Source organism: Paramormyrops kingsleyae, chromosome 7, assembly GCF_048594095.1.
Source record: "Paramormyrops kingsleyae isolate MSU_618 chromosome 7, PKINGS_0.4, whole genome shotgun sequence".
In the NCBI taxonomy this organism is placed as follows: Eukaryota; Metazoa; Chordata; class Actinopteri; order Osteoglossiformes; family Mormyridae; genus Paramormyrops; species Paramormyrops kingsleyae.
This window is the reverse complement of record NC_132803.1, coordinates 1,011,118-1,031,863: the sequence shown is the minus strand read 5'-3', so window position 1 is coordinate 1,031,863 and position 20,746 is coordinate 1,011,118. Positions and strand designations below refer to the sequence as shown.

Here is a 20,746-nt window from a genome sequence, read left to right as displayed (position 1 = left end):
TTTCAGTGAGTAAAGATTCACTTTGGAATCACTTTTCTCAGAAACATGAGTGTGCTACGCGAACAAGCGGAAGCCAGAGCAAAACGCGTGCAAGTTTTATATGGTTGTAGCATATCAAGTCTATAAAGTAAATTAAAGTATAAAAGCCTATAAAGTAAATATTGGTAATCAAATAAATTCGTTTTGTCATTCAAAGTAGGTCTAATAAGATTTTTTTTTTAATTTCACGTAATGTAAAATTTTATTTTAGAGACGTGCTGCATCAACAGAAAAAAATTGAGGAATTTAAAACGTGGATGCGCTTAGCCTGTATATTCTTTAGGCTATTAAACCCACTGATTCCTTTATTTTTAAGCCTATTTTTGTGTGGAATGCCATTGCCAAACCTGTCCGTTATTGCCTATATGTTGCTTAAAAATAAATATTTTCTGTTCTGACTGGCAATGTTGCCGTTGCTCATATTTCTTTATGACATAAGGCTTCGGTTTAAGGTGACATTTGTTAGGCATGCAGATTATTTGTCCCTCTTTTAAATTGGAGTGAGCGTGGAGCGATTTGACTGGAGCAGGAGGACATTTTAGTGGAGCGAGGAACGGTGTTGAGCGGAGCGGCTTAGTGCGAATTAGAGCGGAGGAGCGGGCGGAGCCAACAGCCTCGTGAGCGAGGAGCGGAAATTCTCACCGCTCCACTGCGCTCACATGCTCTGGTTCAGACTGATGCCTGGAGTAAACAGACGGGACCGGGTCACTCCGGGATCCGGTTCTGAAAGAGACTGGGCCTCACCTGCTGCATCAGCTGCTCCACCTTGACAGGGAGCTCCCGGAAGGTGCTCAGCCCCTTCACCTCCTCCTGGGCCAGCTCCAGCTCCTTCTTCAACCTGGACACCTGACGTTCCAACTCGATGTTGTCGGTCAGACCTGGCAGTGTGGACACAGTGTCACGTCGTCACGGAGACCATAGCATCACATTAACACATCAGGTTACATTTCTGAGCGCTGCTTTCAAGACAGAATCATAAGATCCTGAGTCTAACGTGGCTCTAATACACACAGCCAGACCACATCACCCTCCTAAGGGAGTATAAGCATTGCAGTTTCAAAGATCAGTTCCTTGTCAAATAGCTCATACTCATACTTCTGGGAACCTTCCCGTCCAGCAGGACCGTCAGCTTAGCGGTTTCCTCAAAGGCTCCCTGCAGCTCTCTCTGGAGGTCTGTCTCCATCTTCTTAAAGCGGGCCTTGTCTGCCCCCTGTTGGTCACGTAGAGTCTGCACCTCCACTTTCAGCTTTTCAGAGCTCTCTGTTAGTGCTGACTGAGAAGGGGAAGCATTTATCGCTTTATCACTCGTGTGTGAAGATGCCCAGGGCTGTTTCAGGCATTACAATACACACCCAAAGAAAAAAAAAATCGAAACCTCAAGCAAATCTGCCACCAATCAGCAGGTCATACTTGATAATAATAATAATAATAATAATAATAATAATAATAATAATAGTTTTAATTTATAACGCACTTTACATTTAAAATAAATCTCAAAGTGTCAACTAACTACTTGTAAGAAAATGGGTGATTTCCGATAGAAAAGTATCAAACACTGGACACCAGCATTACGACACCATACACCACGACTCACTGACTATACTCTCCCCCAAGCGCACCCAGACTGCAGACACTCCAGGACTCACTGACGATGCTCTCCCCCAAGCGCACCAAGACCGCAGACACTCCACGACTCACTGACTATTCTCTCCCCCAGCGCACACAGACTGCAGACACTCCACGACTCACTGACGATGCTCTCCCCCAAGCGCACCAAGACTGCAGACACTCCACGACTCACTGACTATTCTCTCCCCCAAGCGCACCAAGACTGCAGACACTCCACGACTCACTGACTATTCTCTCCCCAAGCGCACCCAGACTGCAGACACTCCACGACTCACTGACTATGCTCTCCCCCAGCGCACCCAGACTGCAGACACTCCACGACTCACTGACTATGCTCTCCCCCAGCGCACCCAGACTGCAGACACTCCACGACTCACTGACGATGCTCTCCCCCAGCGCACCCAGACTGCAGACACTCCACGACTCACTGACTATTCTCTCCCCCAGCGCACCCAGACTGCAGACACTCCACGACTCACTGACTATGCTCTCCCCCAGCGCACCCAGACTGCAGACACTCCACGACTCACTGACGATGCTCTCCCCCAAGCGCACCAAGACTGCAGACACTCCACGACTCACTGACTATTCTCTCCCCCAAGCGCACCCAGACTGCAGACACTCCACGACTCACTGACGATGCTCTCCCCCAGCGCACCCAGACTGCAGACACTCCACGACTCACTGACGATGCTCTCCCCCAGCGCACCCAGACTGCAGACACCCCACGATGCACTCACGACCCGCTCCCCCAGCGCACCCAGACTGCAGACACTCCACGATGCACTTACGACACTCTCCTGCAGCCCCAGTTTCTCGCTCCGCAGGACTGCCCAGTCCCGTTTAGCATCACGGCTGACCGCCTCTGCATCGCTTAGTGACCGACTCAGCCGCTCCACTTGTTGGACCAGGTCCTTGCCGCTCTTGAGGAAGAGGGTAGGGATAGAAGAGAGACCCAAAGCAGTCACATCGTGAAGACACACCGCTGTGTGGGACACAGCTCAGGAGAGAGGACAACATTTATTAATGTACCAGATGCTTTTATACGAAGAATCCCTGGTTTGAACAGGCAACCTTGATCACAGGCACAGTGCGCCGACTCGCTGCGCCATACAGCTAAATCCCAACAAAACGCTGGGCGTTTTGACTCACTCACCAGATTCTGCAGCTCCGCGATTCGCTCGTCCTTGCTCTTCAGCTCTGCAGACAGGGAGGCTGCCCGGACCTGCAGACCACGAGAGATCAAGAGAGCTGCTTCCTCACACGGGTCATTAAGACACCAAACAGAGCCATTTTTAAATTACACCTCCCCAATTAAAGCATGATGTGAGGAGCCCAGGAGGTGCTAGCAAATGCAGCCTCACCTCCAGCTCCGCCGCCCGCGTCAGAGAGAGCTGCACTGCACTTTGGAGGCTGGCGATCTCATCCTTTAGTTCAGTCTGTGTGGGAGGAAGGGGGGGGGGGGGGGCAGGAGGACACCACACAGGTGGTTAGACATGGTGGCACAGGGATCATGCAGGGCTACAGCAAACCAGCGGAGCACAATCAAAGCCCCCGCAGTCATGGCCATAGGCATCGTCATGCAAGTCCCGGTGAGGGTGACCTCGTATTGCTTTGTGCTCTCCTGTTCAAGAGCGCTGAACTCCTCCAGCTCCTGCTTCTCCTGCACCTCCCTAAGAAGTCTCTCCTTATCCTGTGACAGGGTGCAATTCTCTTCCTTCAAGATGAGGCACTCCTGTATGGCGAGGTCGCGCTGCACCTCTACGGCTTCCTGCAGGAAATCAGAAAACATGGTGAGAGCAGCAAATTGGCTTTTCCAGTCATCCACTGGCCACGGTGCTACACACTAAGACGGGTTGTACCACTGAGCAGGACACTTTAGTGAGATTACAAATGAAGATGGACAAAGGAATGACAAACTCACCTTCTCAGAGACCAGGGTCTCACAGAGTTGAATGGTCTCACCAAGGTCCTTTTTATACTGTAAAAACAGATTTAGTGATTCTTTCATTCTGCTAAACCAGCAGACCGGCCGGATAAAGAGTTACAAGTGCTTTCTCTCAGCCATACAAGCCTACCTGCTCCTGGGAGGGCTTTGGTAGACACTGTGTGCTCATGTCCAGCTGACATTGCAGCTCAGCTACTTTAATCTCCACGGCTTCTCGTTTCTCCTGGACCTCAGCCTCCAGCTCAGCCAGTCTGACCTCTAGAGCAGCTCTCGTCTCCACGGCTTCTCGTTTCTCCTGGACCTCAGCCTCCAGCTCAGCCAGTCTGACCTCTACAGCAGCTCTGGTCTCCATGGCTTCTCGTTTCTCCTGGACCTCAGCCTCCAGCTCAGCCAGTCTGACCTCTAGAGCAGCTCTGGTCTCCACGGTTTCACGGTTCTCCTGGACCTCAGCCTCCAGCTCAGCCAGTCTGACCTCTAGAGCAGCTCTCGTCTCCACGGCTTCTCGTTTCTCCTGGACCTCAGCCTCCAGCTCAGCCAGTCTGACCTCTAGAGCAGCTCTCGTCTCCACGGCTTCTCGTTTCTCCTGGACCTCAGTCTCCAGCTCAGCCAGTCTGACCTCTACAGCAGCTCTCGTCTCCACGGCTTCTCGTTTCTCCTGGACCTCAGCCTCCAGCTCAGCCAGTCTGACCTCTACAGCAGCTCTGGTCTCCACGGTTTCACGTTTCTCCTGGACCTCAGCCTCCAGCTCAGCCAGTCTGACCTCTAGAGCAGCTCTCGTCTCCACGGTTTCACGTTTCTCCTGGACCTCAGCCTCCAGCTCAGCCAGTCTGACCTCTAGAGCAGCTCTTGTCTCCACGGTTTCACGTTTCTCCTGGACCTCAGCCTCCAGCTCAGCCAGTCTGACCTCTAGAGCAGCTCTTGTCTCCACGGTTTCACGTTTCTCCTGGACCTCAGCCTCCAGCTCAGCCAGTCTGACCTCTAGAGCAGCTCTGGTCTCCACGGTTTCACGGTTCTCCTGGACCTCAGCCTCCAGCTCAGCCAGTCTGACCTCTAGAGCAGCTCTGGTCTCCACGGTTTCACGTTTCTCCTGGACCTCAGCCTCCAGCTCAGCCAGTCTGACCTCTAGAGCAGCTCTGGTCTCCACGGCATCTCGTTTCTCCTGGACCTCAGCCTCCAGCTCAGCCAGTCTGACCTCTAGAGCAGCTCTGGTCTCCACGGCATCTCGTTTCTCCTGGACCTCAGCCTCCAGCTCAGCCAGTCTGACCTCTAGAGCAGCTCTGGTCTCACCGGCTTCTCGTTTCTCCTGGACCTCAGCCTCCAGCTCAGCCTGTCTGACCTCTAGAGCAGCTCTGGTCTCCACGGTTTCACGTTTCTCCTGGACCTCAGCCTCCAGCTCAGCCAGTCTGACCTCTAGAGCAGCTCTGGTCTCCACGGTTTCACGTTTCTCCTGGACCTCAGCCTCCAGCTCAGCCAGTCTGACCTCTAGAGCAGCTCTGGTCTCCACGGTTTCACGTTTCTCCTGGACCTCAGCCTCCAGCTCAGCCAGTCTGACCTCTAGAGCAGTTCTGGTCTCCACGGCTTCTCGTTTCTCCTGGACCTCAGCCTCCAGCTCAGCCAGTCTGACCTCTAGAGCAGTTCTGGTCTCCAAGGCTTCTTGTTTCTCCTGGACCTCAGCCTCCAGCTCAGTCAGACTGACATCTAATGAAGCCTTTTTCTCTTGCTCCTTGAGCTCTAGCTCAGCCAACCTGCTCTCCAAAGCAGCCTTGGTCTCCAGGGCCACCTGCTTCTCCAGAGCCTCAGTCTTAAGTTGCAGCTCCAAACCAGCCACCTTCTCAGACAGCTCATTCAAACAAGGAGAGGAGAACTCTCTGTAAAGAAGAGGTAAGCATTGAAAGAAAGCATTAAGTCAACCTGAAATCGATTTTCAGCTTCTCTCTGGAAACCCACATAGAGCCACGGTATCAGGTTAGCAAGGTTTCCACAACTCACCCTTCATAAAAGCTGCGAATGGTTATGCTACTCTGGTTCATGTCCCCATCTAATCCCAGCTGCTCAAGATTGTCCCATCGGGAGTCAAAGTCATCCCCTTCTGCTGAGAAAGCAAGGGGAGAACAGGTAACAGGTGGACATACAAGAAAATTACATTAGCACTAATTGCACGTTTCAGTCACAGTCTAAGTGTCTAGGTTTGGTGGGATTTAATCAATCCCAAGTGAAAACAAGACCCACCCTCATCTGCCTCCCCCAAGGACTGTAGCTCCGCCTTCCTTCTCTTAACTGAAGGCTCAGCAAAGCTCAGTTCGCTGTTAGCACAGCTCTGGGCTTCCAGTGGTGGCCTCAGCAGCTTCCCTCCCCAGGTCATCCTGCGCTTTGGCACCTGAACATTCACAGGAGAACCAATAGGTTATTAACAAACTCAAGGTGAATCGTGTGAATCGTGGACCATTAGACACCAGCAGACGAACAGCATCCAGCACCTTCTTGACAGCAACAAACTTTGTGGAGGTGACAATGATGTTTGTCAGGTTCTTGATCCTGTCCTCCTGCTCTCTCTGCAGTTGATCCTTCTCTTGTAGTAGCTGCGCCAGGACCTCCTTCTCAGTCTCGGCTGTCCGTGTGACTGTGGAGACCTGTGAAAAGTTGAGACCAAAGGGCTTATGGCAAAGCTTACGGCAAACAAGATATATTCCGTGACTAACCAGCTGTGAGATAAAGGATTCCTCTCAGATGTTAGGTTAGGAAGTACAGACACACAGACACTTGCCTCCTCCAGACGACGCTTAAGATCCACAATCTCATTCCGGTATCTTCTGAGAAGAGCACCATCATCCGACACCTCTGTGACATGCGGGTCATTCTTCATTCGTTTTGCTGTGCTGGCAAACTGGAAAAAGATTGGGCCATCCAGGTCATGATGATTTCTTGAGACAGATTTAAACTTTCTTGTGAACATACCCATGATTAATGAGCCAGTGCTCAATGTGCAGAAGATTCATGATTCATTATTTGTGTAGATGCAGTAGTGACCATGTGACATTAGTGATATAGCACATATTCCCATGAGGCTGTTCATACAGACTACTAAATTTTTTTTTAAATCATGACAAAATATACCACAGTTGGTATGCATTAAGGGAATTTTACTAATATATAGCACAGCTAGATTAGTCGTTAATGCAAAGGAATTGCATTGTGTTGTTTTTCCTCTCACAAAACGACACAATAAAGGTAGCGTTGTATATAATTTGAGACAATTTGAAATCATGAATATTCGATACTGTTGTGCAAAACCATCTGTATCATCCATCCATCCTTATTCAAAATGCCTATGCAGTGCAGAACGTGGGTCCACCTGCATCATGGTCATTTTTCCCCGACAGCTGAAATGTTTAGCCAAACACAACCCTCTCCATCTACAAAAAGAGCAAAAACAACTTCGAGATGCCAGTTTGACTGCTAATCCCTGGACCGCAGGACCAAACCCACGTGACATGGGGAGAACATGCAAAGGACAGACACACACAGACACACAATTAGATCCCTCAACCCTGAGCATCCATGCCACCTGGACAGTGCAATGGGAGGCAGGGCAGGGCAGGGCAGGGCACCAGGAGCAGGGGCTGCACCTGAAGTGTACTGAGTGTCTCATCAACGGTGGCCGGAGTTATAGTGCAGATGATGACTGTCTTCGCATTGCCACCCAGGGAGTTCTGCAGAATGCGGGTGAGTTTGCTATCTCTGTAGTTGGTGAAACCCCTGTACGGAACAGACACAGGCCCAGCGTGAAGCTTTAGCAACGCTCATAACTGCAGTGCACAGCCGCAGTGAGATCCGGGTGCCATGAAAACTTACCCTTGGCTTTCTTCAGACAGCTTTTTGATAACCTGCCCAAGTGTGAACAAGCTGCGATTTATATTACAGCCTTCTTTAAGCCTGGCACCTGTGAGAGAGACACTCCACTAGGAAGCTGTACCACACCAAAGCAAAGGCGACGTGGCAGAGCGAAGTGACACATTACCCTCAGCTCCAGTCTGGCTGGCCCTCTCCGCCCCTGCCAAGTCCACCAGGTTCTGTCAGACACAGAGAGGCACCGTCAGGGGGAGTGCAGGAAGAACGCATGTCTCTGACCCTGCAAACAGGCCACAGCACGGCGAGGACGTCATACCAGATGAGACACAATGATGGCGCCATCAGCGTTCTCTCCAGAGGCTGGGTCACTCCTCTCACGGCTTTCAAGAATCTATGAAGTGACAATACATTATTAAGCAATATCAAACACGCAGCTATACATTGGGGCTGGAACCAACATCCAGACTCGGGAGGTCACAAACCATGCTGAAAATTAGAGTGCAAATATTCTCTCAAAAAAAACAAAAAATAAATCACAGGATTTGTGAACATGCAGTGTTCATTTATGTAGACTTTACCTATTCAGTGTGTGTGTGTGTGTGTGTGTGTGTATATATATATATATATATATATATTAAAAACTAAATAGAATATGCTCGTGATGTATAATTGTTGTCTGAAACCACAGCCTAGGAAAAACCTTTCCAAAATACACCTGCTAATTAGACAAAGTATAAAGTATCAAAATATATTAGGGTTTCTGTGAAGGGTGACTCCCATGTTTATAAAACTTAACTTAGCCTAACAAGGCTTAAATATAGTGGAGGAAGTACAAACTTTAGACAAAACTAAAGAGCTTTAATCATAAGGACATCAGTAGTGTCCTAATGCAACTGCAAACTGTGAAGTAAAGTAACGTTTCTGAATTACACCATTGAAGAACAAAGACATTAGTCTTATTATAAATTTGGTAATTCTGAAAATTTCCAAATAGAGATAATTATTACATACAAGTTTTTACTTTTTCATGTCTCGCAAAATGGTTTGTGTATTGCCGCATTGTACCGCGATAAGACTTGGCGATACAGTCCTACTATATACATATGGGAATGCATTTATGGCCAACCCAGATCCAGGACTGAAAACCAGGCTTCAAAGTTTTTACCATGCGGAAAATTGTGTGGGAACGGCTGCTGCGTTGGTTCATCTTGGTCTTCCCATAATGCCGGTTCTCTGCACAATTGTTAGACAGAAGTAAAGGATTAAGCCATTCATCCACATTCATCCGAGGGAAAATATAATTAAAATGCAGTTGTATTCATGCTCAACATCAAAGATCCCTACTTTCGCCTTTCCTGATCCAGGCAAGGGCTTGATCAGCAGACGTAACCAATTCCTCTGTCAGGTCGGCCACATAGACATTTTTCTGGAAACAAGAGTTCTCAGTGAATCAGAGACACAGAGATATGTGACGGCTAGCTATCGAAAAAATAATCGACGTCTTGGATCTTACATAGTTCCCTTCACGAATCTCCAAAGGCTTCCTCTTCCAACTGTCACAAAGCAGGTCAGTGACGGTCTCATTGTAGATCTCCATGTAGGACACCCGCAGGAGGAACTCCTTCTTAGGGCACTTAAGACAGGAAAGGTCATCAGCCATGACAGAGGTGCCCACTGGTACCAGTGACCGGCACGGTACGCGGTACGCGGACTCACATTTTTGATGGTCAGGAAGACGTCCTCCATGGCCAGCGGAATCACCCCAGGCATATGACTGCTCCCCATCATAGTGAAGGTCTTTCCGGAAGACGTTTGTCCATATGCAAATATCGTTCCTGTCACAGGAGCATAAAACACTGATGAAGCAAATATGAAAACACAAGGTAAGGAAACCGAAAGGCCACACGCCCGACAGCCTCACCATTGTAACCCTGAACAGTGGACACCACCAAGGGCTTGGCGATCTCCTGGTACAACTGTTTCGTTGTTTCTACAGCACTAAACACTCTGTCAAAATTAAAAGTCTTGGTGATACAGCCCTCATCCACTTGATGGATAGCCTGTTTGTCAGCTTTCCAATGCACAGGGACCAGGTCTGTGACTTCTGTGCTGTCCTGTTCCCTGTATAAAGAAAAAAATCAAGTTTTGATTTAAGTAACCGAGCGATGAATTACAGGGCACTTCTCCACCACACAAGCTACATACGTCTGGTACTTCAAGGTGTTTGATTTCTATTGGCATAAAAACTAGTACTGGTGTTACAGGAAATTCAGCTGCCCCATGTTCCCCGTCGTGTGCTGATCAAAAATCATGACATCACCTGCTGCTTTAGTTAGATTCTCTCTCATTTTAATGTCTTTCTACGAAAGTGCTGAGGTAAACAAGCCATATATGTAAAAAGACATGCCTGCCTTTTCAAAGTTTCTGTGTTTTCAAAGATAATTCAAATTATTTAAGTCGCTGGTAATAGATGTTTGCTGGGAAAATATAAAAAACAGTAGTATTGCTTGAACAACTTCACCTATATTGTATGTGACATTGTCAATTTCTTGTTATAACTTAATTGTAGCAACCAACTCCTTACATTTATCAACTACAACACACAACAATGTCTTTGTAAGCAGACAAAATCAAGTTATATTAAAACAATATGGTTTCCTATGCTAACACACAGATAGAGAAATAACAGGACACCAAATTGGTGACATAAGTCTGTTTACATGGAAAGGCGTAGCTGAATCCGTTTTTCAACCATCAATAATACGTTTATGCATAGATTTGAAAAGAAATATTATCTTAAACCTAAAAAATAGGGCTCCTCCAGCTAAAATAGACAGCATCTATGGACCTCAGTACTAATAAAACTAGTTTATGCACATGTAATTATGTATCTGAATGACTTTCAACCATCTCACATACTTTGCCCAAATATGAGGGGGAAACATTACTTCCTGACATCCAGGATATTTGGTTCCCCCAGCTGAAACAGACATGCAGCAACTCAGAACCCTAATACTGATAATACCAGTTTATACACACGTAGTAACATTTAAACAGCGCAAAAGTTCTTAGACGTTTTTATGCTCTGCTGTGTTTGGAAAATAGTCTACAGTCTAAGGAGCTGCAGTACCGCCAAATAATGGCAAAATTAATCTGGAAGGGAAGTTCTGATGTAATTCATGGGTTTCAAAATATTTAAAAATTGTTCATTAACAAATATTAATTAATCAAGATTTCATTTAATGATCATTTGCTTATGAATCCAACTTTCTCAATGGAAAACGAAAAACCAACTAAAACCGACTTAACAATGCACTGCCAACTGCGATTACGGTGGCTAGCAAAACTCACACGATGTCTGCCATCCAAGACATCACTTAAAACGATCAAGCGACCGAGCGCCTGAGCCAACGAAGCACTATAAATACGCAGCCATTTGTCTGGGTTATTTATCTGTAATAGTAACACCAGTAACACTGACAGCTCGTCAGAACACGACCCCGAACCTCGTCACCGACAAAGGAAATACATGAATCGTTAGACTATGGAGGCCATTCAAAATTTTTGATCAAGAACCTCGCCCCCCCCCCCCCCCCCTCACATGCAACTATAGCGACACGAAGCCACTCGATCTTCAAAAGTATGCTAAATGATCTAGACAACACATTAAACGACGTCGCCAAGAGCAATCAAACACCAGAAGCATTGCTACACGGTTTCACTACGGCGATCTCCGGTCTGAGGACCGGGTCTATTATTCAATCCATATATGAAATATCTGAGTCTTAAAAGAATCAAATAGAAGATAACCTCACCTCTGTATTAACGGGCGAACCCTGACACAGACCTTAACCGCAGACTCATCTGCCATTTTAAACTAGGATACCCACAATTAAAAGTGAAGTGCAGCACTAGCGGTAAAGCACTCCGCAAAACCTTCTTCCTACTTTTAAATTTTCACATCAACGCTCCTGGTTGGCCGAAACCGCACACAACACCTACCACGTGACACGTGAGCTGACCGGCGATTGGCGTGTTTAAAGCGTTCGTCTATTCAGTTGTTTATGTTATAAGGAGCGGTCATTTTCATTATTTATTTGTTTATCGAACTTCACAGAGCATTTATAAACCAATATACACATACAAAAAGATCTAATAAATCCCGATTGTGTCTCATTTACAATAGAATCAAGAACGGTTTTAACCATATCAGCAAAAGATAAAGACAAGGTCTTATAATCATTGTTAAGAAGTCTAACTGGGTGCCAGATATCAATCGACATAGTAGATTTTCACCTGTTTTAGGGATTAATGTTATTATTCAATATTCAATTCAGTTTTATTTGTATTTGGCATTTTCACAATGTTACATTGTCTCAGAGCGCTTTACATTATCCCTGTCCAAAGCCCCCAGTAAGCAAGCCTGGACATCTCAGAGCTGCTCAATGTGAAGTCGCTGCTCCTCCACATCAAAAGGAGCCAGCTGAGGTGATTCTGGCAACTGTCTAGAATGCCTTCTGGAGACCTCGCTGAGGAGGTGCTTCAGATACATCCAACAGGGATGAGGCCTCAGGGCATCCTTAGGACATGCTATTACAGTGTACCCCAGCAACATTTGCAATGCCGTAAATGTGATAAAAAGCCAATGGTGTTTTATGCTTTTTTCTGAGGGTGTGAATATCCAGTCACAATTCTATATATAATACAAAATATTTTATTATTAATTTCAATACACCTATATTTTAATTAATGAGAATAGCATAACGGGTCGACAAATTATAGTAGGAGCTTTATAAGGAACAAAATTACACAATAAATACCTGAAATTAAATTAATTAAAATCATGTATAGTTCTTTATAATACTCTAATTGCATATCATCATATAACCTTTTAATTAAGCCTTTTAAATATTTAACCACTAAAGTTTAATTTGTTCCAAAAGAGAAATATTCCATGGCTGTGTTCGAAACCTGATGTGTCAATTATTTTCCTTTTCCCACATACCTTGAAAGACGCGTGCACGGAGTCTATCTTCTAAGGAGCGCTAAAGTTGTGGAGTTTGTAATATTCATAATTTTTTTTGAACGTTTGCTGTTTATTACACTTGTAATCCGATTGCCTATGGTTACTTTTTAAGCTGTGGTTGCTAGTTAATTTACTGTATGTTCTTATTAAATTAAACTATTTTTATTCATAAAGGTAAGATTTGGTATTCCAAAAACCATTTTCCTATAAATACTTGGCGAAAAGTGGTGTGGTCATTTTATATTCGGGCCAATAGAGTATATATTGGATTATGATTGTCACTGGTGATCCCCACACTAAGCAAAAAAATCAGAAAGACCATCAGCCCCCCTCCCCTTTAGCCTGATGGTATGATCCTTGTCAGTCCTCACATGTGATTGGTCGCGGGGACGTCAACACAGCGTTCAGACAGTACATGGCGCGAATGTGGACGAGCAGTGTGATGAAAAGATCACCATATTATTGACTTGTACTAATTAACATATAAATGAAAGAAAAAAAAAGACATCGGCTTTCAGACGGCAGCCAGTTCCCATCGTCCACGGAGAGGAGCGGGCTCACAGAGCCAAGTCGTTCGCGATGACACATCATTGCAGCTGCAGATCAGGTAACGATGGGCGGCGGCGGGCGGCTGTTTAGCTGACGTTATGGCGAGTTTAATCACTACTGAAAGACACACGGGGAAATACCACTTGGTGAAAGTTTTCAGTTACAGTACTTACATTAGCGACACGGTAAGATGTTTTTGGTGGTTTCGTAGTTTTGAGTGCTAACGTAGCTAGCTAGTTTTCCTTTCTACCTGTGGCAATAAGACTGTATAACTCTTCCCCTTTCTGTAGGTGATTTATTTCAGCATTTATGTGATTAGGTTCTCATTCGGATTGTACAATATTACTCATCTGCTTTTTATTTACTCACCTGTATGCTATTGAATGTTTGTTTACATCCCCTTATCACAAGTTGCTGTCTCATTTTATTCATGACACAAACACTGTCAGTTTTCATAACCACTTGCATTAATTATCTGTTATTTTATTATATCTGTTACAGTTACTTGTCACTTTGTTAGATTTATTTTGTTATTCTGTTTTGCACTATTACTACTGTTCTCTACTGTCTTTTCATTATTCCTCTTGTTGCACTGAGCATGTTTAAGACAAAATAATTTCCGTCGGGATAAACAAAGTTCTTATCTTAACTGGCGCACGTTGTCCTTTTGATTTTGTTGTCAGCTGACGTCCTTCAGCAGTAAAACCAGTGACAACATGAACCAGAAACCTTCCCAGCAGGGTGTCAGTGAGGTCAAAAAAGAGGAGCAGGAATAACTGATATCTGAGGGTGGGGGATCTACGAGCGACACCCCCCACAAGGTGAAATGGAGTGCCAGTAGGTCTCTTCACCATTGTCATTTGTCCACTCTAAAGTCGTTTATTTTTTCAGTGTTAATCTCAAAAGCCACCAACTGTAGGGATCACCGGTGAAGGATGTAAATGAAAGTAGTAAAATCTCCCAAAAGAATCATTTTTGTTTGCTTTCTGCTCCTGTTTTTCTAATATACAGGCTGTTCTTTTTGCTTTTTAATACTATGAAATGAGTGGCTCGTTTAGCCTTGTCATTTTCCTTCTGATGGAAGACGAAAGGTGCAGAGTTGCAGGATGTGACTGAGGAGAAGCTGACTGGTTCTCTTCTGTTGAGAAGCACTGATGGGAGTCATAGTAGGAGATGCAAGCTGAGTGTGAAACCTCCAAACCCAGGTGGTTCCACCTACTGACATATACAACAAAAAACTGCAGTTACTTTGGTACATTTAGTGGTTATAAAGTTGGTTCTTCTGGTTCCCTTTTTAAACCACCAGTGTCGTGTTACTCTGTGCACTTCAGGTATGTCAGAGAGCCTGCAGCGTGGGCAGCAGACTGTGAACATGACCGGCTACAGACGTGGTCGTAATCTGCGCAGCACACCGAAGATACTCTACACTGAGGGAGAGGAGCTCAGAGATGATGATTACCTCTGTGAGTGGTTTATGGCTGAAGGATATACCACATTATAGCAAACCCACGTGGTGTTCTCTCTCGGTTGTTGTCTTGTTGTAATGCACTTTCCCACCAAAATTCAGGAAACTGGGGGCTATTTTTTTTTTATAAAAGTCATACATTCTTGTGGAAGAGGAAATTCTTACGAAGACTTGATGTTCGGATTCATAGTAAAAGTCAGATTTATGCCTCCTTGCATAAAACGAGATATGCTTCGTTCTGGTTATAAATACTGTTTTCATTAAAAAATTCACAGGCGTGCACGCTTAAGAGCCCCATTCGCACTACACTTGTCACAGGAACTACTACTGTTGGATTGGATATATTGCCCCAGATTTAATCGCGATAAACAATATTATTATCATTTTATGCCACTGATATAGTAGTGTAGTGGCATTATAATGGTAGAAGTATACCCTTTCAGAGAGCAATAAACTTTTAATTCTTAAGAATATTCAGACATTAGAATTGGAATGTCAAAAAATGGACTCTCAGGCTTGGTTAACAAAAATTGCATTAAATTGGCTTCACTCAGTGATGCGAGCAAACCTCGATTGTTCATTGGCCAGGGGAAAGGTAGCAGGAAGTCAGAAAGAATTTGGACCAAAGATAGGTACCTTTTCTACCCTCTATAATCAGAATGCGGATTTACAGAATGGTGACTGAGAGAGTCCAAAAATACTGGCATTTATATGATTCCTTGCTACAGGATTATAAAGACTCCCAAATGGCTAGAAAGTAAAACAAAATATGTTTGGTCTGCAGTGCCATATACCTATGTATGTTTTTGCATCAGTGTTAGTGTTGATTTAGCTTTTGTATTATTTATTATTTGAAATCTAGCTTAGTTTTAGGTGTGGTTTCATTTTTTTTAATTTTAAGGATGTAAAACTGTTTAATTGTAATATATTTTACATTAGGGTTTAGTCATTTTAGTCATGATAATATGATTTTCACAATGGACATCTTTTCCATTTCTTTGTTGTGCTGCAAATATTACAGATACACTTCAAAAACAAAATAACTTAATTCCTCCATCTCACAAAAAAAACACTACCATTTTACATTCTAGCTTTTGTGATTCTGTACGAATGTGCTTACGTGTAATTAATTAATTCCTCCATCTCACAAAAAAAACACTACCATTTTACATTCTAGCTTTTGTGATTCTGTACGAATGTGCTTACGTGTAACATATACAACACACGGCACGCACGCTTTCACGTGGAGTATGAATCCGCTATGAGCGCGTACAGCACAGAGCAGATGAGAGGATGGAACCGGTGCGACTGGCTGAAATGTTGGGGGCATTCATTCTTATATAATCACAATTTGCCAAAATTGAGGTCAGAAAAAATGACTGAGGTTATGTCCATATATCATACGATAAGTCGATAACCTTATCGTGACATGCTGAACTCCCACCCTGAAGTTAGGACTTTTCAGTACGTACACCCCCAAGACTTTTTCTGTTAAGCAGAAGATTAATAATGTGCCTAAAATATTAATGAGGCATATGGTGATGCCTAAATTGTAGTAAATTATAGACATGGCATACCCTTATGTTTAATAAATACTAACGTCCCACGTTATACGGCAAAAAGTACTGCCACACCACCAACATGATTTTACCTTGTTTATCCACAATATCTCCTCTTTTAAAAGACGTCGTGGCTGCTGAGCTCTGCAGCGCTTATTACTTCCATGATTCACCAAAACAGGACTATGTGGCGTGATCCGCTAATCGGATTTAATAAGCATAAGTATATGCCAAATTCATACAGATTACTAACTTTTGCGCGTCACAATATGCCTCATAAAAAAGTTCAGGAACTCCTTTCAGGCTGAGCATCTGCAGGGTAAGGCAACAGAAGTTCCCGGTTCCTTAAAAAAGTTCCTATGATGGGAAAATGACTGTAGGGTATGGTATAGTATTTACTCTGTTACTGTGTGTAATCCACATTCCTGTTCTTTCTTCATCAGATTGTGAGGATTGCCAGTCCTCCTTCACTGAGCAGTGTGAGGTCCATGGTCCTCCTGTCTTCATCTCTGACTCTTCTGCAGTCATGGGGGTCCCCGGCAGGGCCCTCCTTACCCTACCCCCTGGTTTAGAGGTTCGGTCATCCAGCATCCCTGGGGCAGGCCAAGGGGTGTTTAACCAGGGGCAGACTGTACCCAGAGGAGTGCATTACGGTCCCTATGAAGGAGAAGTCACGGACAGAGAGCAGGCCATTGACAGCGGCTACTCCTGGGTGGTGAGACTAAGCATGCAACAGTGAGGAAGGTGTATACAGTGTTTACAGTTATTTTGTTAAAGATAATTCTTTCTTTATAATTTTTTTTTCTAGGAATAAATTTAAGTTAATGAAACGTTGGATTTTTCTCAATTTTCCTATGTTACATGAAGCTACTTCACCAAAAGGTGGATTTTTTTCTAAGCCTTTTTACAAATCTTTACAAGAGGTACCAATAATTGTAGAGGGTGCTATACTGTATATAACCACAGGAGAAATTCATGTCTTCTTAATACTTTACAGTTGAAAGTTCTTTACTGGCATAACTTGAGTGGGGTGATGTCTATTACTCACAGGCCTGTGGTTTCAGGTTTACAAGGGCAAACAGTTTGAGACATACATTGATGCCAGGAGAGAATCACACTCCAACTGGATGAGGTGAGATGACACCATTACTGAGTCTCTGTCCGTGCTGCAGTCATACATACATACATATGGTATGTATACTGGTCATGTCTGCCTCTGCCTGTGTGTCAGGTATGTGAACTGTGCCCGTGATGAGGAGGAGCAGAACCTGGTGGCCTTCCAGCACAAAGGGAACATCTTATATCGCTGCTGCAAGCCCATTGCCCCCAGGCAGGAGCTCCTGGTATGGTACGGGGAAGATTATGCCAAGGACCAGGGCATCACCTTTGACAACTGGTGGAGTAACAAGTGCTCTTCAGAAGGTATTTGTGTTTCTTGTACCTTTGTCATCTTTTTTTCTTATTTCTATTAACCCTGTCCCATCTCAGTACTGACTGACTTGTCTCTATCTTGTCCCCAGCAAGGAGAGCGGTGGAATCCTACCAAGGATTCCCATGTTCTCAGTGTCCCTTCTCCTTCACAGTGGAGGTTTACCTGCAGAGACACATCAAAAGATCTCACCCTGAGGAGTACGTCAGACAGCTGAGGGCTGGATCTGTCAATACAACCCAGCATTTCTCACCTTCTGCTGGCCCCAGTACTGCTCAGCCCAGTACCAACACACTCGGTACCCTGGAAGGAGCAGACTCTCCTACAGCACGACAGGAATCCAAGACCGAAAAGACACTCGATATAAATATAAACAGGGGAAAATAGACCAACACACTCATGCAGGGGAGAGGCCTTACCAGTGTTCCCAGTGTGGGGTGAGCTTCAGTCGATTCAGAACTGTAAAGAGACACCAGCGAATTCACACAGGACAGAGGCCTTACCAGTGCTCCCAGGGTGAGAAGAGGTTCAGTTATTTAGGAGACCTAAAGAAACACCAGTGGATCCACACAGGGGCAAAAGCCCTACCAATGCTCCCAGTGTGGGAAGACCTTTAGGCATTTAGGACCCATAAAGACATACCAGTGGATTCACACAGGACAGAGGCCCTACCAGTGCTCCCAGGGTGAGAAGAGGTTCAGTTATTTAGGAGACCTAAAGAAACACCAGTGGATCCACACAGGGGAAAAGCCCTACCAGTGCTCCCAGTGTGGGAAGACCTTTAGGCATTTAGGACCCCTAAAGACATACCAGTGGATTCACACGGAGGAGAAACCTCACCTGTGTTCCCAGTATAGGGGCAGCTTCAGTCAATTAGGACTCCTAAAGACACAGCAACGGACTCACTGAGTTCAGAGTGCTTTATTACAGCCATTCAAGAAAGTATATTCATATTTTCTAGAATATTAACTTGGGGGGGTGATTGTGTTTGTTGGTGTTAGGGTTTTGTTTCATAAAGATTCAGAGATAATGTTTTTTACTCATAGTATATTTTGAAGGTAGTCTTCAGTTACAAAGCAAAATTAGAAACTCTTACTGCCTTAGAAACTAACCATATTACACTGAATATTAATAAAACTCAAACGTGATTTAAATTCAGTGAGTCATTTAATGACGCATGTTAATTGTGAAATAGATTGGAAGTGATACCAGTTAATATTGTGGTGAAAAGACCTAAGGGCTCGTTTATTAAAAAATCTTTGCACGAAAACTCCATGTGTGTATGAACAGTAAAGGTCAAACTGCCATTTGCATCATACAGGTTCTCAATCCCATGTATCGTAGAAACGTTTGCAGGTCCTTGCTTAGGTGACCTTTCCCACCCACAAATACCCACTAAGGGGTGGTGTCAGCCTAATGGGAAGAAACTGATCCTCAGACTTGTGATGCATGATTTAATAACATTTCCTGGATGGGAGTGGTGAAAGATCGTTGGTTTAAGTCCACAACCAGCAAGGTACCATACCCAAGCACTGCTCCCTGGGTGCTGAATTAGCTGCCCCCTGCTATGTCACAATGTCACATATGGGTCAAATGCAGAGAAAGAAAATAATGCTGAATGGCATTGTGTGACTGCTGCTGTTAATACGGTAATATGGTCAGCTCCACAAGCCGGACAATGATATAAATCTGTACAAAATAGGCAGTCCTCAAATCAGAGGCAAAAAAGGTAGGTTAATGCCGCACACCAGCACAGTGTATTGGCCAAGGAAACCTGCATTCTGTGATCTAAGTGGACTTACCACAAAAGGTAAAATGTGTTGTATATGTTACACGTAAGCACATTCGTACAGAATCACAAAAGCTAGAATGTAAAATGGTAGTGTTTTTTTGTGAGATGGAGGAATTAAGTTATTTTGTTTTTGAAGTGTATCTGTAATATTTGCAGCACAACAAAGAAATGGAAAAGATGTCCATTGTGAAAATCATATTATCATATACAATGATGCCCGAGGGTGAAGCCGGACCAAGCAGGCCACCATCCACCCATGTTTGTATATTTAAATAATGCCGCATATCATATGACATCCAATAAGCCTTGAAATGCAAGCTGTCACTTTCACCCATCAAGATACAGAGGGCCTTGTAATTGGCTGAGTGCTTCCAGGAGACCTGCCTCTAGTGGCTGCAGTTTGGAGCAGTCGAGCAATGAGCTACAGATGAAACCACAGGCGGATATGAGTGCAAGAAAAAGTTGATTTCCTTTGCTAAGCAGCTTCACAGGGTGGATGGACCTGGTGCAGTGTGAAAGCATTTTAGTTTTTCATTGAATGACTTCCTTGCCCGGTAACGTGTTTGAAACCGCTCCAGAACAGACATGAGCGCTGCTGTGGTGCCTGGAAATCTTGACAAGTTACAGCCCCCGCTGGTGGCAAGTTCCCTAGGGGCCACTGTACTTTTCTAGATGACAATCCTCGCTCACAGCATCACTGTCTACCTGATGGAGCAGAGAGGATATCTCTTGCCTAGATATTGCTCTAAAAGACATTCTGAAGTGAGGTAGTAGCCTGTTGACAGGGGCACAGCTGGGGTGTCGTGGCTATTGCCTCATGAATTAGAACTTAAGCGTTTGTCTCGGTCTGTTTTCTGTGATCGTGCACCCCACTTGCTAGAGAGCTGTGACTGGACATTAATTACATTTCCTGGTGGCACGATTTCAGCATGTATTTCTCAAAAATGAAAATAAGCCGATGGAGCAGAGCAAAGATGGCCATTGCATTTCAGTGTGATGTGGCACAATTTCGTCATTAAATTGTGTGTAATGTTTTTCTGGATGGTATTTCAACAAGATGCAAATCAATGAAATGATAGTTTTACTTTTCATTGTGTCACGTTCCCCTTACGACACTCATTGAAAAGCAATGCTGCGTGCTGTGCACTGTAAAACAATACATCGCATCAATTATTATCCCCCAAATGTCAAAGTTGTATTTGCATTTCAAGGTGGCACAAAACCTGCTGCATACTTAATATTTGAGAATGGGATATTAAATGTCGTAAAAAATCCATTGTTTCTCTTTTTTTTGGTAGAAAGATTTCCCATCACGCAATCACGGTCTACCGAAAAATGCGCAGTAACGGCATTATCGAGCCTGTGGATTCTGTGGAAGTACATTACGCATGCGTAATACAACGGAATGAACCATACGTAATAAATAAGTGCCGGAAGTGGTGGAAAATGTGGTTTCGTGGA

The 20,746-nt window shown here is 44.5% G+C and overlaps 2 protein-coding genes across 9 annotated transcripts in view; one reads left to right on the top strand and one right to left on the bottom strand.

Annotated features, from left to right (window-relative positions):
• LOC111833227 (uncharacterized) overlaps positions 1–11,414 on the bottom strand; it is a 28,492-nt gene extending 17,078 nt beyond the window's left edge. For 2 of the 5 annotated variants that reach the window (XM_072713925.1, XM_072713928.1), the window contains exons 1-22: positions 11,281–11,414; positions 9,387–9,586; positions 9,182–9,300; positions 8,979–9,098; positions 8,810–8,891; positions 8,631–8,698; positions 7,782–7,856; positions 7,635–7,686; positions 7,469–7,556; positions 7,243–7,372; positions 6,381–6,500; positions 6,094–6,246; positions 5,846–5,993; positions 5,606–5,708; positions 3,747–5,484; positions 3,593–3,649; positions 3,272–3,439; positions 3,033–3,107; positions 2,825–2,893; positions 2,460–2,591; positions 1,129–1,312; positions 784–917 (exon numbers count right to left, since the gene is read on the bottom strand). In XM_072713925.1, coding sequence (XP_072570026.1) covers positions 784–917; positions 1,129–1,312; positions 2,460–2,591; positions 2,825–2,893; positions 3,033–3,107; positions 3,272–3,439; positions 3,593–3,649; positions 3,747–5,484; positions 5,606–5,708; positions 5,846–5,993; positions 6,094–6,246; positions 6,381–6,500; positions 7,243–7,372; positions 7,469–7,556; positions 7,635–7,686; positions 7,782–7,856; positions 8,631–8,698; positions 8,810–8,891; positions 8,979–9,098; positions 9,182–9,300; positions 9,387–9,586; positions 11,281–11,336 — 4,071 coding nt within the window. In that variant the 5' untranslated portion in view covers positions 11,337–11,414. The remainder of the gene's footprint in view (positions 1–783; positions 918–1,128; positions 1,313–2,459; positions 2,592–2,824; positions 2,894–3,032; positions 3,108–3,271; positions 3,440–3,592; positions 3,650–3,746; positions 5,485–5,605; positions 5,709–5,845; positions 5,994–6,093; positions 6,247–6,380; positions 6,501–7,242; positions 7,373–7,468; positions 7,557–7,634; positions 7,687–7,781; positions 7,857–8,630; positions 8,699–8,809; positions 8,892–8,978; positions 9,099–9,181; positions 9,301–9,386; positions 9,587–11,280) is intronic. The other 3 variants (XM_072713927.1, XM_072713926.1, XM_072713929.1) reach the window with 3 other exon arrangements.
• Positions 11,415–12,904: 1,490 nt separating this feature from the next.
• LOC140592050 (histone-lysine N-methyltransferase PRDM9-like) lies at positions 12,905–18,191 on the top strand. Of its 4 annotated transcripts, none has more exons than XM_072713919.1 (8): positions 12,905–13,098; positions 13,724–13,861; positions 14,125–14,245; positions 14,372–14,503; positions 16,508–16,779; positions 17,129–17,196; positions 17,296–17,486; positions 17,585–18,191. In XM_072713919.1, the coding sequence occupies exons 4-8, from the start codon at positions 14,374–14,376 to the stop codon at positions 17,878–17,880; spliced, it is 957 nt and encodes a 318-aa protein (XP_072570020.1). In that variant the 5' UTR covers positions 12,905–13,098; positions 13,724–13,861; positions 14,125–14,245; positions 14,372–14,373; the 3' UTR covers positions 17,881–18,191. The 4 variants fall into 4 exon arrangements, with proteins under 4 accessions (XP_072570020.1, XP_072570021.1, XP_072570018.1 ...); XM_072713920.1 differs by having other exon boundaries at positions 13,724–13,877; XM_072713917.1 differs by having other exon boundaries at positions 13,724–13,877; positions 14,118–14,245.
• The last annotated feature ends 2,555 nt before the right edge of the window (positions 18,192–20,746 follow it).